Raw genomic sequence first — 18,459 nt, 5'->3', positions numbered from 1 at the left:
CGGATCGGGAATCTAAAAGGTAGATCAGTTTGGGAAGAAACTGTGAACACCGCCTGCCTTTTGGGCCGTTACACCCACTTTTTGTGGGATACGGTTACGGAGGTGCTGCCTCAGAGCCCGGAGGAGGCCCGGGCAAAGCTCACCCAAGTCCTGGCGGAAGGGCGGGATGCAGCACGCTACTCAATACAGTGTGGGCTCGACTTGCTGTGTAGGGCGATTGCAACGACAGTGGCGGTTCACCGCCACGCCTGGTTGAGGTCCGCCAACTTTTCGGGGGATGTCCAGGCCACCCTAATGAAAATCCCCTTTGATGGCCGTTGCCTCTTTGGCGACAAGGCGGACAGTGCGCTGGAGCGTTTCAAGGACTCCAGGGTTACGGCCAAGTCCTTGGGCCTAGGCCAACCCCAGCAAACTTCCGCTTTTCGCTCCTTTCGTGGCCACGGAAGGGGCACCCCCACACTTCGGCTGCAGACCCAAGCTCAACGCGGACGTGATTACCGCAGTGCCAGTACCTGGGGACACCGGCAGGGTCAGTCCACAGCCACCACTGCAGCATCTGCCTCTAAGCCTTCCTAGTCCGGCATTTCAGGCCCATTCGTCGCCAGTGGGGGGGTAGGGTCCGCCATCCCCTCCCCCACTGGTGTACCATCTCTTCGGACAGGTGGGTGCTGCAAATCGTACGAAGGAGCTACTCCCTCCCCTTCGAGGCGACCCCTCCAGCCATGCCAACGCAGTCCCACCGCATGCCGGGTGTAGGAAGGGGGAGTCTCTGGTTGGCGCAGTGCAGCACTGGCGACAAGCAGGGCCTCTCTCTTCCCCGCCAGGGCTGAGGGTTACCTTCAAGACAACCTCTGCTTACCCTCTAGGTAGTGTGGCTTAAGCAGTCTTAGGCTAATCTCTGGGGCATGTAGGGTTAAACATTTGCAGTATCACAACCAACCCACCACACAATGACACCAAACTGTATTCGTAAAAATATATTCTCTTTATATAAATTTCAAGCAGGCTTGTAAATACAGTCTTGGTTCACTTTAAATGCAGGTTCCAGTTACTCTTTATAAAAAGGCACAGTTCTTGAATAAATGCAGTCTTGTGGGCCTTCTGCCCTGGTTTTGAACAAGGTTCAGTGTTTTGTAGCACCTAAATGCGCGTTCCGCTGTCTCCGCTCGCTTCAGAGAGGAGATCGGGCCCGGCCGGCCAAAGCTCACGCTTTCCGCGTGGGCCTCGCGGACCAGGAGCAGTGCGAGCCTCGGTTTCAGAGGCGGCTCGCGCTGGAAAACAGGCAGCGCGGTGCGAGCTCAGGTCGTAGGACGCTCGCACCGCAAGGGCAAAGAACACAGTACCTTGGATTTCTCGCAGATCTTGGAGCGGACGGCTGTCCGTGGAGCTGTCCCACGTCGCGTTGTCTTCCTGGAGGGTGCGGCGGCCTGCGAGTCTCAGCGCAGGTCACAGGGCACCCGGGATGACGGTGCAGATGCGGGGCCGGATTCTCCGGGGTCAGGTTCGCTCACACTGAAGGGGGGAGCTGCAGGCAGGCGGGGCTGAGGGGGGTGCACTCCACGGAGCGCGGGGCACAATTCAGGCACGGCTCAGCAGCGAGTCACTTCCAGCTGCGGGGGCCAAGGGGGTCTCAGCGCCCAAGTCACGAGGGGCACAATCTTGGCAGTGCCGGTCTTTGCGGAGCAGCCTGTACCTCGGGGGTCACACAGGCGGCGATGCTCAGACCGGGCAGGTCCTCCCTTTCCTTTGCAAGGGCGGCTCAGCGCGGACAGTCACGGCGCTCGAACCAGCGTGGGGCTGGTCCTTACTTTGCGGCTGGCACACGAACAGGCCACAGTCACGGTGGTCGGGGAAGGGCCACAGCTGCACAAATTGTCAGAGAGTGTGGCGGAAGGCACAGAGCTCTCAACTCTCTTTTCCTTGGCGCTGTAGAGACACACAGCACACGCCAGCAGCAGCTTTTCTTCAGAGGGGTAGCGCCCACTGTTCCTGGGGCGCTGGTCAGGGGGCAAGTTCACAGGCAAGCCCTTGGAGATCTCTCAGCAGAGTTTGGCACAAAGTTCAAATAAAAGCAAAAGTCTCTTGTAGTCTTTTCTCTTCCTCTCCTTTGGCAGCAAGGCACCAGACACAGGCCAGAGTCAGTACTCCTCCTTGTAGTCCTTCCAGGTCCTTCTCTTCGGGCAGAGTTTCTTCTGTAGCACAAACAGGATCTAATTTACAAGGAGCAGGGCTCCTTCTTTTATACCCAGTTTCTTTTGTTCTAGCAAGCCAGGGGGGCCTCTGCATAACTGCTCCAGTCTCTGAGCACTTGTGGGTACTTCTGGCTTCTGCATGCAGTGTGAGGGCAGGCACATCAGCCGCTCCCCAGGGGGGCGGAGCCGGCATTGTGAAGACAGAGGCAGCTTGAGCACTTTGTTGACAAGCTTCGGTCCTTCCTGGGCCAGGTGCAGGCTGAGTCATCAGTCGCTCCCCAGGAGGGCGGAGCCAGCATTGTGGTGGCAGAGCACAGCCTGATGCATCATTCAGGGGAAACTCCCACCACCCACTAAGGTGTCATCTGGCTATTCACTACCTGTCAACTCCCAGCCCTGTCACTCATACACACCAGACAGTCAGATCCACATCCAAGCAGAGGCGGGCTGAAATGGTTAGGCCAGCAAATGCTAACTTTCTAAAAGTAGCATTTGCAAACCCAGGATATTAAAATAAACTTTACTAAAAGAAGTATTTTATTATTCTGAGTTCAGGCATACTAAACATGAATTTCTACCATGTTCCCTGAGCCTGCTGGGATTATAGAGTGTAATAATTCCAGCAGCCCAACTGGCCTAGAAGGGAACTGGTAGCCTTACAATAGTGAAAAACGAATTTGGCAGTAATTCACTATTAGAACATGCCACACACATCAGGGCATGTTCTACCTTACACTTACAATGCACCCTGCCCTCAGGCCTACCATAGGGGTGACTAACATGAAGTTAAGGGAAGGTTTAGGGGCTGGCAAGTGTGTGCACGTGCCCAGCCAGCATGACAGTACCAGACTGCACGCAGGTTCTGCAATGGCAGACCCTAGACACATTTTAAGGCTGCTTCTGTGGGTGGCGCAACCAGCGCTGCAGGCCCACTAGCAGTGTTGGTATTCACAAGCCCTGGCACTCCTGGTGCACTTTACTAGGGACTAACAGTAAATCCAATGAACCAATCATGGACATCAATCACATGTACACTTTACAGTAGGGAGCACTTGCACTGCGGCACGGGTTGGCCGTGGCGCAGTGCCCTGAGTAGCAGACACCAGCAAAACATTTGAGGCACAACAGCAAAAAGTGGAAGGGAAACTCACGCCAAGGTGCCAGGTCTAACACGTGTCCCCTCCAGCTGAAATGTGGGGGGAACTACCCTTCCCCAGGGAGTTCCACATCACTAAGGCGGAAAAATCTGGACAGACCATCAGCATTGGCGTGATCTGTGCCAGGGCGGTGTTCCACCGTGAAGTCCATACCCTGTAGGGAGATGGACCACCTCAACAGTTTTGGGTTCTCACCCCTCATTTGCATCAACCATCTGAGGGTCCTGTGGTCTGTCTGAACCCGGAAGTGAGACCCAAACAAGTAGGGTCTTAGCTTCTTCAGCGCCCAGACCACAGCAAATGCTTCTCGCTCTATTGCACTCCACCTACTTTCCCGTGGAAGTAACCTCCTACTGATGAAGGCTACGGGTTGGTCCCAGCCCTCCTCAGTCATCTGTGAGAGAACAGCCCCTACACCATGCTCTGAAGCGTCTGTTTGCACTATGAATTCCTTGGAGAAATCAGGAGCCAGGAGCACGGGCGCCGTGCACATGGCAGTCTTCAGGGTGTCAAAAGCCTTCTGACCGGTGTCAGTCCAAATCACATTCCTGGGCTGCTTCTTAGAAGTCAGCTCTGTCAAGGGGGTCACAATAGTGCCATAGCCCTTGACAAACCTCCTGTAATACCCAGTGAGCCCCAGGAAGGCTCTCACTGCAGTCTGGGTCTTGGGGGGTTCCCAAGCCAGGATGGTCTCAATTTTGGGTTGCAAGGGTGCCACCTTGCCACTCCCCACTTGGTGTCCCAAGTACACCACTGAACCCTGCCCAATCTGGCACTTGCTTGCCTTGATTGTGAGGCCTGCCTTGCGCAGCGCCATCAACACTTCCCAGAGGTGTTGTAGGTGTTCTGGCCAGGTGCCACTGAACACTGCGATGTCATCCAGGTAGGCGGCACTGAACTCATCCAGCCCAACCAACACCTGGTTGACCAACCTCTGAAAGGTGGCAGGGGCATTCTTCATCCCAAATGGCATAACCCGAAACTGGAAATGCCCATCTGGTGTGGAGAATGCGGACCTCTCCTTTGCCCCATCGGTCAAGGCGATCTGCCAGTACCCAGACGTTAAATCAAACGTGCTGAGGAACCGGGCAGCCCCTAGCCGATCAATGAGCTCATCAGCTCTGGGGATAGGGTGCGCGTCAGTCTTGGTGACTGAATTGAGTCCTCTGTAGTCCACACAGAACCGGAGTTCAGGTGTGGCTCCCGGCGCAGCAGCCTTTGGGACCAAGACCACGGGGCTGGACCAAGGACTGCTGGAAGACTCAACCACCCTAAGAGCGAGCATCTTGGAGACCTCCTCCTTGATGCAGGCCCTGACCCTGTCAGTCACTCTGTAAGCCTTATGCTTCACAGGTAAGCTGTCTCCTGTGTCCACATCATGGACTCACCAATCTGTGACACTAGGAACCAGGGAGAACAGATCTGGAAACTGCCCCAGCAATTGGCGGCAGTCTTCCTGTTGCTCAGGGGTCAGGGTGGGTGAGAGGTTAACTCCATCCACTGACCCATCTTTCTCACAGGCCACTAAGAGGTCAGGAAGAGGCTCAGACTCCTCTTCCATTCCATCATCAGTGGCCAACAGCATGCCCACTTCGGACCTTTTCAAGTGGGGCTTGAGGCGGTTAACATGGAGGACCCGTAAAGGGTTCCTGGGCGTCTGCATGTCCACCAAGTATGTCACTGAGCTCTTGCGCTCCACAACCTCAAATGGGCCTGTCCACTTATCCTGAAGTGCACAGGGTTCCACTGGGGCCAAGACATACACCTCCTGTCCAGGCTGAAGCTCTACCAGAGTGGCATTCTGGTCGTACCACCGCTTCATCTCCTCCTGGCTAGCTTCCAGATTTGCCTCAGCAAGTTGTCTGAAGCGCCTGGTTTGGTTTCTGAAGGCCAGCATGTAGCTATATACATTCTGGGGAGGTTTCCTGGGAGATTGCTCCCAGCCTTCCTTTACCAAACTCAGTGGTCCTCTCACGGGGTGACCATACAGCAGTTCAAAGGGGCTGAACCCTAGGGACTTCTGTGGCACCTCGCGGTAGGCAAAGAGCAGGCATGGTAAGAGGACGTCCCACTTACGCCTCATTGGACCTTCCAGGCCCATGATCATGCCCTTCAGGGTTCGGTTGAATCTTTCAACCAACCCATTTCCTTGGGGATGGTAAGGTGTGGTGAACTTGTAGGTTACACCACACTCTTGCCAAAGGGACTTCATATACTTGGATATAAAGTTGGTCCCCCTGTCGCTCACCACCTCTAGAGGGAATCCCACTCTGGAGAAAATTCCCATCAGTGCACGCCCCACCACGGGGGCCGTCACTGTCCTCAGAGGGATGGCTTCAGGGTACCGGGTGGCATGGTCCACCAAGACCAGGATGAACCTGTTGCCCATGGCTGTCTTGGGGTCCAGAGGCCCAACAATGTCAATACCCACTCGTTGGAATGGAGTACTGACCACAGGGAAGGGTTGGAGGGGAGCCTTGTTCTTCCCTCCGCTCTTCCCACTTGCCTGGCAAGTTGGACAGGTCCTACAATGAGCATCTGAGCTCTTGTGCATTTGGGGCCAGTAGAAGTGGGTGACAAGCCTGTCATAGGTCTTGTCCATCCCCAAATGTCCTGCTAAAGGCACATCATGAGCCAGTCCCAGTAGGAAGGCTCTGAACTTCTGGGGTACCACCAGCACACGGGCTGACCCAGGTTCAGCAGCCTTAGGCTCTGAATACAGGAGGTCATTCTCCCAGTACACATAATGTGTTTTGGCCTGAACACTATTGGCCTGGTCTGCAGCCTGCTGCCGCATACCCACGAGAGAAGGGCATTCTTTCTGCTCCCTGCAGAATTCCTCCCTGGAGGGGCCTCCTTCTTGCTGCCAATGGGTCAGCTCAGGCAGGTCCCCCAGTTCGGCAATCTGTTCCCCAGTAGGCTCCAGGGCATCCCCCTCAAGGTCTGCTTCCTCCTGGACCGTGGGAACTTCAGGGGCCGGTTTCCCGCGCACCCTGCGCCTTCTCCCTAAGGTCGGTTCCTGGGCCTCTCCGTCAGGCCCCAGGACCTCTTGATCACCCCTACTGGCTGCCATTGACCGGGTGGTCACGCACGCCCAGTCAGGTAGACCCACCATCTTCAGGTGAGTCGTTTTCTCCACCTTTTCCCAAGGGGAGTCCTCCAAGTCGTTCCCTAGCAAACAGTCAACAGGCATGGCTTTCCTCACACAGACCTGCAGAGTACCAGAGACCCCCCCCCCCCCACTCGAAGGGAACTTGAGCCATTGGACATTGGCTCTCTGAGTTGTCAGCATTGACAACCCTACAATAGGCATGGGGTACAACCTGCTCTTGAGACACCAGGTGATGCCTCACTGCAGTCACACTGGCTCCTGTGTCTCTAAGAGCCTCAGCTTTCCTACCATTGATGGTAACCACCTGCCCATATTTTTTAGTGTTAGAGGGCAGGTAGTTTGTAGGGACCATCTCACTGTCTCCTAGGGAGACTAGGGTCATCTGAACAGGATCTCCACCCCCCGGGACCATCACTTCTTCTCCTAAGTGAACACTGGTCACTTGTCGGGGCGGAGCACCAGTGGGTGCTGGTTTTCCAAACAGGCGACACTTGGGGTCACTGGCTATGTGCCCCGGGTCACCACATTTGTAACAATTGAAGGGCCCCTTTGGAACAGGTCTACCTGTCGGGGCCCCATTCTGCTTTGGGGGTGGGGGAGGCTGAGAACCTTTCTGCTGGTCCCCTTGGGGATTACTTTGGGGGCCTTTTTGGAACCCTTTCTGTTTTCCCTTGTCCCCCCCACTCTTCTGCTGGGGACCCTGCCCACCCTTGGCGGAGTCTCCCACTGGACCCTTGTGGACCCTGGTGCTGAGCCAGCGGTCCGCCTCCTCAGCAAGCTTCCTCGGGTTGGACAGCTTGCTATCAATCAGGTGCTGGCGTAACTCAGGAAAACATTGTTCAGACAAGTGCTCCCATGCAATTAAATCAAAGAGACCCTGAAAATCATTCACTTTGTTACCCTTCACCCAACCATCCAGTGCTCTGCAAAAAAAAGTCACAAACTCCACATATGAATTCCCAGGCCGCTTATTACACCCCCTAAACTTCTGTCTATACATTTCAGGGGTAAGCCCATACCTGGTCATTAAAGCTTCTTTCATATGGGGATAGGATCTCTGGTCTTCAGTGGGCAAATCTAGCAGGGTGTCCCGCCCTTCGCTAAGGAACCTTCCCCATAACCCCGCTCCCCAATCCTTCTCAGGGACCCGGTGGGAAAACATGGCTACCTCATATGCCCTAAACCACTGTCCTATGTCATCCCCCTTAAAGAACTCTTTCACTACATCTTTGGGGATGTGCACTCTAGACTCTACCTGCACCGGCGTTGCGCTGCCACCAGAGGGAGGATGATCCAAGGTTTTCTCTTTTAGACTCATCTCCCTCATTTTCACGTCATACTCCAATTGGAGTTTTCGCTCTTCCAGAGCCATTCTTTTGCTTTCAAGCTCCATTTGGCCCTTTAAATTCAATTCTGCCAGCTTTATCTCATGATCCCTGGTTGCCTGTCTGTCTGCCAGCTCCTCTGGCGACAGGCCTCTGCCAAAGCTAATGACGCTGTCTGGTTTTTCCAGATTCACAGGATCCACAGGTGCACCCTGATCCTCAGGTGCCTTCCTAGATTCCATCCAGGCCTTCAGGGCTTTGTAGAACTCGGGTTTGTTCTTGCACCCTGCGTGTGGAACCTTGAGTTTCCTGCAAAAAAAACTCAGTTGCTTCTTTGTGTAGTCATCCAGCTTTGATGCATCCCATTCTAGCTCCTGCGCACCAGAGGCTATAGACTCTCCTCCATCAATGCTGTTTGTGCCAGGCATGCTTGCAACACTAGGGATCTTCTTCTTTAGCAAAATTAAGAACCAAAAAGTCTGTGGCTAAGTTACTGGACTGTAATCACTATGCAATGGTCAGCAGCTAAGGTAAAACACTGCAAATGTAAATTCGCGAATCCTCACCGCTGCGTCCAATGTAGGAAGGGGGAGTCTCTGGTTGGCGCAGTGCAGCACTGGCGACAAGCAGGGCCTCTCTCTTCCCCGTCAGGGCTGAGGGTTACCTTCAAGACAACCTCTGCTTACCCTCTAGGTAGTGTGGCTTAAGCAGTCTTAGGCTAATCTCTGGGGCATGTAGGGTTAAACATTTGCAGTATCACACCATCACAACCAACCCACCACACAATGACACCAAACTGTATTCGTAAAAATATATTCTCTTTATATAAATTTCAAGCAGGCTTGTAAATACAGTCTTGGTTCACTTTAAATGCAGGTTCCAGTTACTCTTTATAAAAAGGCACAGTTCTTGAATAAATGCAGTCTTGTGGGCCTTCTGCCCTGGTTTTGAACAAGGTTCAGTGTTTTGTAGCGCCTAAATGCGCGTTCCGCTGTCTCCGCTCGCTTCAGAGAGGAGATCGGGCCCGGCCGGCCAAAGCTCGCGGACCAGGAGCAGTGCGAGCCTCGGTTTCAGAGGCGGCTCGCGCTGGGAAACAGGCAGCGCGGTGCGAGCTCAGGTCGTAGGACGCTCGCACCGCAAGGGCAAAGAACACAGTACCTTGGATTTCTCGCAGATCTTGGAGCGGACGGCTGTCCGTGGAGCTGTCCCACGTCGCGTTGTCTTCCTGGAGGGTGCGGCGGCCTGCGAGTCTCAGCGCAGGTCACAGGGCACCCGGGATGACGGTGCAGATGCAGGGCCGGATTCTCCGGGGTCAGGTTCGCTCACACTGAAGGGGGAAGCTGCAGGCAGGCGGGGCTGAGGGGGGTGCACTCCACGGAGCGCGGGGCACAATTCAGGCACGGCTCAGCAGCGAGTCACTTCCAGCTGCGGGGGCCAAGGGGGTCTCAGCGCCCAAGTCACGAGGGGCACAATCTTGGCAGTGCCGGTCTTTGCGGAGCAGCCTGTACCTCGGGGGTCACACAGGCGGCGATGCTCAGACCGGGCAGGTCCTCCCTTTCCTTTGCAAGGGCGGCTCAGCGCGGACAGTCACGGCGCTCGAACCAGCGTGGGGCTGGTCCTTACTTTGCGGCTGGCACACGAACAGGCCTCAGTCACGGTGGTCGGGGAAGGGCCACAGCTGCACAAATTGTCAGAGAGTGTGGCGGAAGGCACAGCGCTCTCAACTCTCTTTTCCTTGGCGCTGTAGAGACACACAGCACACGCCAGCAGCAGCTTTTCTTCAGAGGGGTAGCGCCCACTGTTCCTGGGGCGCTGGTCAGGGGGCAAGTTCACAGGCAAGCCCTTGGAGATCTCTCAGCAGAGTTTGGCACAAAGTTCAAATAAAAGCAAAAGTCTCTTGTAGTCTTTTCTCTTCCTCTCCTTTGGCAGCAAGGCACCAGACACAGGCCAGAGTCAGTACTCCTCCTTGTAGTCCTTCCAGGTCCTTCTCTTCGGGCAGAGTTTCTTCTGTAGCACAAACAGGATCTAATTTACAAGGAGCAGGGCTCCTTCTTTTATACCCAGTTTCTTTTGTTCTAGCAAGCCAGGGGGGCCTCTGCATAACTGCTCCAGTCTCTGAGCACTTGTTGTGGGTACTTCTGGCTTCTGCATGCAGTGTGAGGGCAGGCACATCAGCCGCTCCCCAGGGGGGCGGAGCCGGCATTGTGAAGACAGAGGCAGCTTGAGCACTTTGTTGACAAGCTTCGGTCCTTCCTGGGCCAGGTGCAGGCTGAGTCATCAGTCGCTCCCCAGGAGGGCGGAGCCAGAATTGTGGTGGCAGAGCACAGCCTGATGCATCATTCAGGGGAAACTCCCACCACCCACTAAGGTGTCATCTGGCTATTCACTACCTGTCAACTCCCAGCCCTGTCACTCATACACACCAGACAGTCAGATCCACATCCAAGCAGAGGCGGGCTGAAATGGTTAGGCCAGCAAATGCTAACTTTCTAAAAGTAGCATTTGCAAACCCAGGATATTAAAATAAACTTTACTAAAAGAAGTATTTTATTATTCTGAGTTCAGGCATACTAAACATGAATTTCTACCATGTTCCCTGAGCCTGCTGGGATTATAGAGTGTAATAATTCCAGCAGCCCAACTGGCCTAGAAGGGAACTGGTAGCCTTACAATAGTGAAAAACGAATTTGGCAGTAATTCACTATTAGAACATGCCACACACATCAGGGCATGTTCTACCTTACACTTACAATGCACCCTGCCCTCAGGCCTACCATAGGGGTGACTAACATGAAGTTAAGGGAAGGTTTAGGGGCTGGCAAGTGTGTGCACGTGCCCAGCCAGCATGACAGTACCAGACTGCACGCAGGTTCTGCAATGGCAGACCCTAGACACATTTTAAGGCTGCTTCTGTGGGTGGCGCAACCAGCGCTGCAGGCCCACTAGCAGTGTTGGCATTCACAAGCCCTGGCACTCCTGGTGCACTTTACTAGGGACTAACAGTAAATCCAATGACCCAATCATGGACATCAATCACATGTACACTTTACAGTAGGGAGCACTTGCACTGCGGCACGGGTTGGCCGTGGCGCAGTGCCCTGAGTAGCAGACACCAGCAAAACATTTGAGGCACAACAGCAAAAAGTGGAAGGGAAACTCACGCCAAGGTGCCAGGTCTAACACCGCGGGATCACTTGCAACTTTTGCAGGAGGAAGTTATGGCCCTCTTGGCCAAGGGGGCCATCGAGCGCATTCCTGGGCCAGAAGTAGGACGTGGTTGCTATTCCCACTACTTTCTGGTACCCAAGAAAGGACCTACGGAGCGTCAACGGCTTCCTCCAGAAGGAGAAGTTCAAGATGCTGACTTTGGCTCAGGTCCTAGCTGCCCTGGACCCAGAAGACTGGATGGTAGCGTTGGACTTGCAGGATGCGTATTTCCACATCCCCGTCCTGCCGGCCCACCAGCGTTACCTGCGGTTTACAGTAGGCTATAAGCACTTTCAGTTTACTGTGCTCCCCTTTGGCCTTACCAGCGCCCCACGGGTGTTCACGAAGGTGATGGCAGTGGTCGCAGCTCATCTGCGCAGGTTAGGGGTTTCAGTCTTCCACTATCTCGACGATTGGTTGTTGAAGGCGGGCGGCTCGCCCCAAACAGTCGTCACACACCTCCAGACTACAGCCGACCTCCTGCACTCGCTGGGGTTCTCCATCAATGTGCTGAAGTCACACCTGTGCCCCTCTCAGAAGCTCCTTTTTATCGGAGCGATTCTGGACTGAGCGCAGTTTTGGGTTTATCCGCCTGAACAGCGGGTTTGGGATATTCAGACTCTGATTCCGATCTTTCAGTCTTTATCCCGAGTCTCGGTCAGGTTGACGCTGCGGCTCCTGGGGCTGATGGCCTCCTGCATCCTTCTGGTGCATCACGCCAGGTGGCTGATGCGGGCTCTGCAGTGAGACCTGAAGTTTCAGTGGGCACAGCATCAGGGCAACCTGTCCGACCCCGCCCTGATCTCGGAGGGCACTGTGAGCCAGCTGCAGTGGTGGCTCACGAGCTGCGATTGGATCAATGGCAGATCTTTCTCCCTTCCCTAACCGGAGCACGTAGTGGTGACAGATGCGTCCCTCCTGGGATGGGGGGGGCCACATGGGAGAGAGGGAGATCAAGGCCTCTGGTCTCCGGCTGAGTCCCGACTCCACATCAACCTTCTGGAGCTGCGGGTGATCCGGCTTGCACTGAAAGCCTTCCTTCCCTCTGTCCGGGGATGTGTAGTGCAGGTGTTCACGGACAACACCACCGCAATGTGGTACTGCAACAAACAGGGCGGGTGGGGTCGTGGACCCTCTGTCAGGAGGCTCTGCGCCTCTAGACATGGCTGGAACACCAGGGCGTTACCCTGGTGGTTCAACACCTGGCAGGTTCCCTGAACGCCAGGGCGGACGAACTCAGCCGCCTGTGCATGATGGATCACGAATGGCGTCTGAACTCGGACGTGGCGCAAGGTCTCCTTCGGCAGTGGGGAGAGCCTTGTTAGATCTATTCGCCACCGAAGAGAACGCGCAATGTCATCAGTTCTGCGCGTTGGAATTTCCAAGGCGGCACTCGCTCGGCGACGCTTTTGTCGCGAGTGGAGCTGCGGTCTGTTGTACGCCTTTCCGCCTATACCACTTCTGCCCAGAGTGCTGAAGAAGATCAGGCGAGACCGGGCCCAAGTCATCCTTTGTGCTCTGGACTGGGCACAAAGATACTGGTATCCCGAGCTACTCAGCATGGCAGTCGATCCTCCGATTCGTCTGCCTCTTCAGTAGGACCTTCTGGCGCAACAGCAGGGGACGGTCCTCCACCTACATGCGTGGAGATTGAGCGGCAGCAGTTGAGGCCATTTGACTTGCCTCCTGAGGTTTGCGATGTGATTCTGGCAGCCAGGCGTCCCTCCACAAAAACGGTATACGCCTGCTGGTGGAACAAATTTGTGGCATGGTGCACAGCAAAGGCTGTGGATCCGCTCCCTGCCCCCCTTTCAGAGGTTCTCCTCTTCCTTCTTTCTCTTGCCCTGCAGGGCTCTGCTCTGGGCACTCTTAAGGGCTACCTCTCGGCCATTTCAGCCTTCTTAAGGCGTCCTGATCAGCCTTCCCTTTTCATGTCCCCTGTTGTAAATAGATTCTTGAAAGGCATCACGCACATGTTCCCTCCTGTTCCCTTCGTGATACCTCAGTGGGACTTGAATCTTGTTCTAACGTACCTGATGTGCGCTCCCTTTGAGCCACTTCATAACTGTCCTCTTCGTCTTCTGACTCTTAAGACTGCATTCCTGGTTGCCATCACCTCTGCCAGGAGAGTGAGTGAGCTCCAGGCTCTATCTTCTAAACCTCCTTTCCTCTCTGTCCATCCGGACAAGATTGTTCTAAGGACTCATCCTTCTTTCTTGCCCAAGGTGGTCACAGCCTTTCATATCGGGCAGTCCATCACCTTCCCACCTTCTATCCGCCTCCGCATCCCTCGTAGGAGGAAGAGAGGCTCCACCGTCTGGACCCAAAACTTACGCTCTCATTCTATCTGGACTGCACATGCCAGTTCCGGGTGGACAACCAGCTCTTTGTTGGTTACGTGGGCGCAAAGAAGGCACGGGCGGTGTACAAGCAGACCATCTCTCGGTGGGTCGTCTTGTGTATCAAGGTTTGTTATTTCTTGGCAAAAAAGGAGCCTCCTGTTGGGCTGCGTGCCCATTCCACTCGGGCCATGGAGGCTACTACTGCCCTGGGTCGGGGAGTCCCCTTGCAGGACATCTGCAAGGCAGCTACGTGGGCCTCGCTGCACAAGTTTGCTAGACACTACTGCCTGGATAGCCAAATCCGGAGAGATGGATTTTTCGGCCGTTCCGTTCTCCAGGACTTTTTGGTGTGATTTTGGTTCGCAGACCCACCACTGGGGTTGGTATTGCTGGGGTATCTATTCTAAGGTAAGGAATCTAACATTTACCTGTTTCTTTCAGATGCATAAGTTACTTAGCATCGGTAACGATATATCTGTAAGAAACAGTAGTTTCTGCTTGTGCTACTGTTACGGTTTTTAATTGGTTATAAGTTGTCAAATGCTTTCGAGGTAAAGGTACTATAGAAATTAAGTATATACAGCTTTACTGTGAAGCGCTCTGATGTCCTACGGGGTCAAGTTCCCACTCTAGAAAACAATAAAATAAATAAATAAATAATAAATTGTGAATCTCTGACTTTATTGAAAACCTTCATCCTATGTTTTCACCCCAGAATTAAACGCAGTCAGCAATTGAAGACATGCTTGTTGACTGCTGGCCACTTATGTTCTAGCTTCATTGATTTCAGACAAAAGCTGGTGATAGCTTGCTTTAAATCTGACTTTTTCAGCTAAAGACGGAAATCTCACAAGAATGTTCAGCAATTGGAGAACTTGTGAAGTCTGCCACTGTTAGATTTTTTTATGTGATAATATCAGTTGTTAATTTTTTACAAATCTCTTTAGATTTGTAATATCCTAGCTTTGTTCATCTGAGGACTAGAGTTTTTATTGTTATATCTAAAGCTACAGTAACAGGCAGGGAATTACAAAGTCTCAGTGTGCACTATAAACATTTTCTGTAGTATGTGTGATCTTTCAAACAAACATGGTATCCGCTTCTCTATATGTTTTTTAGACCACTTATGGTGAATTTTATGTTCCCAGTAAAAGGTAGTTTTGTGTGCAGTCTTCCATTTTGTTAGTGATGTATCATTGTGTTCCATATTTGCTCCGTAGGTTAAAGAAATCACCCGAGATATTAAGCAGTTGGATCATGCCAAGCGTCACCTGACCACCTCTATCACAACACTGAATCACCTTCATATGTTGGCTGGAGGAGTCGACTCATTGGAGTAAGTCTTTTGCAATTTTATGATGATGAGGAAAAGGGTCAGCCTTTTAATAGCACTCACATTACATGAGTCTCTGCTCTCATTTTAAGCAGAAAATATACATTCTGTAATTTGCTGGCAACTGGCACTATGACAGCAAGTTATTCCTTGAATAAAATATTTTTAATAAGGATATTCTTTCTAACAATAGTGCTTGATCTTTACCGAAAGATCCTTGTGGATTTTTGGGGAGGACTTATTCCTAGTTTCCATAAAATATTGTCGTTTTTCCTTAACAACAGTTGATGTAATGTATTTTTTGGGGGGAGCAATCTTGAATACTTTTCTTTGAACAGTTTTTTACAGATAGGTTATCTTGAATAACAGGTGATTTTTCCATTGGAATATTCATCGCAGAAATGCTGGCTCTTAGGTTACCAGGGGGGTGGCACCAACTTTATCCACAAGGTGGGCAACTGCTGCCACAGCGTGCAATGGTGGCAGAAGTTCTCTGTGCCTGCATCAATGGAAGAGGGGTAGTAGCCTACAGGTTTCTTTTGATCTCTATGATCCTGTACCGGCAACACCCATGAACCGAAGCCCTCTTTTTCTTGGCAGTAGAGCGTGAAGGGTTTGTTACAGTACGGCAGTCCTAGACCAGGAATAGAGGATAATGCTTGTTTCATAGTCACAAAGACTTGTGCTGCCTCCATGGACCAATACGACAGTTCAGGGAATTAATGTGATGGTTCAAGGATGTCTTCCTTTACAAAAGTTTGGAAAGGTCTAACAGTGTTTATTAATACCAATATCCAAGGGTGCAGTAATTTACCCTCCTCCATAGCGCGCATGCCAGAGACTCTGTATCTAGGCAACTTATGAATGACATATATATGGTTTGCAGACAGGTACCTTTTTCCCACTAAGATGTATGACCGTGATAGTAAACACAGTGGATATAAAACTGTAATTTCTCTTTAGAAGCTTTTTATCCTTTCTTTTCTAATTCAGTGAGAATATATAGGGAGTCAATCTTACATTTGTCAAAGGAATCCGAGGCAACTAACAGATTATATACATATTGAACTAAATTAGATCCCCCTGGGAAGATGAGGATGTTCAGATCTTTGAGTGATTCAGATAGAAGGTGTTTCAGTAAAGCCCTATGGTGGAAGGCACTTAATCAAGTATATCAGACAGATTGCGGTATTACATTTTTACAATGTTCATCAGGACTTTAATTCGTTTTACATAGGGCATCTAAAACGTAATTATTATTGCTTTTCGGCGCATTCAAATAGACACCTATGCTATTACAATACACAGTTCAGTTCAGCCTGTGTAAAAGAGCTCTCCTCAGCAGGTTTGTAGGAGAGGTGAGGCTTAACAAAAAGGCCAGGGCTTTGGATATGGAATTTGTGATATAGTGTGGGATGCAAGACATTAAAGACGAACTGCAACAATGGATATTTCCAAGAAGAAAGAGACTGCAGAGATCTTTGAAGGAGATCAGCTGGCACCTGGATTGATGAGGAATGAGGTGGGCTTTCGTTTATGTGATAACAAATCACAACCATGGCCAAATTTGATCTACAGGAATCAATTTGTTTACAGCATAACTGGCTCCTCACAAGCTGTTTTTAAAAATATAAATCAGCTTTGGGAGCCTTGGCTAAATTCAGTTTTATTTTGCGTTGATGTTGGGTGCTAGTGGGTTAGTTAGGGCATCTTTATTCATAATTGTCAGTCAAGGTCTGCCAGTATTTGTAAGGGAGGGTTTTCTACCCTTTGTGGCCTTTTCCTCTTAATTGGGACCCTCTTAATAAGACACTTGACAACTTACCTGTGCCTACTAACTGCAGGTTTCCTCGTGCAATCGAAAAGGAAACAAGAGACTTTCACAGTGTCCAATCATTGACAGGTTGCAGTGCCCATGATTCCCATGATCTGTCTTTACTTTAAATATTTCAGCAGACCTGGATCAATAGCAATAACGTCACCTTAAAAATACACAGTGATTGGCAATGACCCTACACAGACCTTCGTATTTAGGTCTACTGACATCCCTGTAGTCCCTTCTAATGCTCCATTAGTTTCTGGGTATCTGGTAGAGGTGATGGAATTCTTGAATTGTAGCAGTGTATTTTGCATCTGATAGGGACTTCTAGCTGCAGATTCCTTACCTTAGAATATTTCCAGGTGTCAGACTGGACCCAAAATTTTTTTAGCAATCCCCTTGTGCGCCGGTAGGTGGTGTCATTCCGCTCCTTGTGGCCTCGTTGGCATCACCTCTGCCAGAAATGACGTGCTCTGTGCTTATATAGGCGCCAACCCAGCACGCTGACCACAGTTCCTTCTTTTCTGCGTTATCAGCGTTGATCTGGATCAATCTCTTCCCTTTGCTTTTTGACTGACTTCTTTTGATGTTTAGTCCATATTTTTTCAGAGAGTTGCCCACAAAGAAACCCACCAGGTTCAAACCTTCTGGAGGTTGTAATCGACAGATTTCTGTGGTGGACCCCGCTTGTTAGGTCTGTAGTGCCTGAAGAGGGACCACAACTCCATGTCCTGTTCAGTGTGTAAGACTACGAACTCCAAGGCCATCCATGAGTTGACCATGAAGTTATTATTATTATTAGTGTTTGGGGGTGAAAATCTGGCGCAATTTATGTTAAATTCTTGGCAGAATGAATCATGGTTTCCGTATATGGTTATAGTACTAAATCGTTGGTTTAGTTGTGAATTGTTAAGAGTTAGGATTGGAGTTAACCCTTGTTATACAAATGACAAGACAACAATGGAAATGATCCAACCCGGAAGAAATTGTACATGTGAGTTGAGCACAAAATGTGATATTTTGCACACTTTAGTGGTTTGTTTAAAGGTGCTGCCCTTGCTGTAGAACTTTTTACTGATATGCTTTATTTGGAAATTGCAATTGGAAGGTTTATGACTGCAGTTAAAAAGGCCCTGAATGGGTGATCAAGATTAGTTTTGTTTTTAGGTAGTTTATAACAATCCGGTATAATGGAGTCATGAAGTTGGCGTAAATATAACTGTATTTCTAAGATGTCGTGGGTTTATTAGGGTTTTAGTAGATGAATTTTAATCGTGTTAAATTGTACATTATAAATTTGAGACTGCACATTATAATGTGATTATATTTGTCATTTGTGTGTTATTTAAAGACCGTCGGTCTAAATAAGCATTTCCTTGACTTGACTTCTGCATTCTGCTCCCATTCTTAGGCCGATGTAAGGGAACCATGTTACAAATCCCTACCTTGCTCATAGACAGACCCTTTGCAACCGGCATTTGAAACTTGGTCCGTTCTGCACGTCTCTGAATTTCTTGAAGCAGACTCGACCACCACCCAGCTTCGAAAGTTTAATGTGCAAGGACCTCATTTTTAGGTCATTGACCCCTCTGTAGCACACCTTCAGTCTCACGGGTTCTGGAGGGTTTCGACTGGGGCTTGGCCTGTGGGTTCACCCTAAGTGCCCGTTGACACTTAAGGAAATTATGGTAGTTCTGGGTAGGCCCCAGCAGCGACTTTGAGAACTCCTTCAGAGACCATTCGAGGGGCCCCTTTCCTAGTGCTGTGGATGCCCATTGTCGTCGCCGACCAGGCCCACACAGCCTGAATTGGAGACTTAGCCCTATTTCACTGAGGGGCTTACTGAGGAACATGAATAGAGTGGACCTGAGGATCTCAGTACCTACATTGACCGTATAGCAGAGTCCATAGATGATGATAACTGGTATGAAGACCTGGCTGATGCCAGTGGTATGGACACCTCACCAGACCC

General features: G+C 51.1%; 1 protein-coding gene across 2 annotated transcripts in view; it reads left to right on the top strand.

The window, feature by feature from the left end:
* Positions 1-18,459, top strand: part of VPS53 (VPS53 subunit of GARP complex) — a 1,098,026-nt gene that overhangs the window by 344,367 nt on the left and 735,200 nt on the right. For both annotated transcript variants that reach the window (XM_078679873.1, XM_078679872.1), the window contains one exon: positions 14,556-14,671. In XM_078679873.1, the coding sequence (XP_078535999.1) occupies positions 14,556-14,671 (116 nt within the window). The remainder of the gene's footprint in view (positions 1-14,555; positions 14,672-18,459) is intronic.

Source organism: Lissotriton helveticus, chromosome 3_1 (assembly GCF_964261635.1).
Source record: "Lissotriton helveticus chromosome 3_1, aLisHel1.1, whole genome shotgun sequence".
Classification (NCBI taxonomy): domain Eukaryota; kingdom Metazoa; phylum Chordata; class Amphibia; order Caudata; family Salamandridae; genus Lissotriton; species Lissotriton helveticus.
The sequence above is the reverse complement of the archived record's forward strand: the minus strand, read 5'-3'. Positions and strand labels throughout refer to the sequence as shown.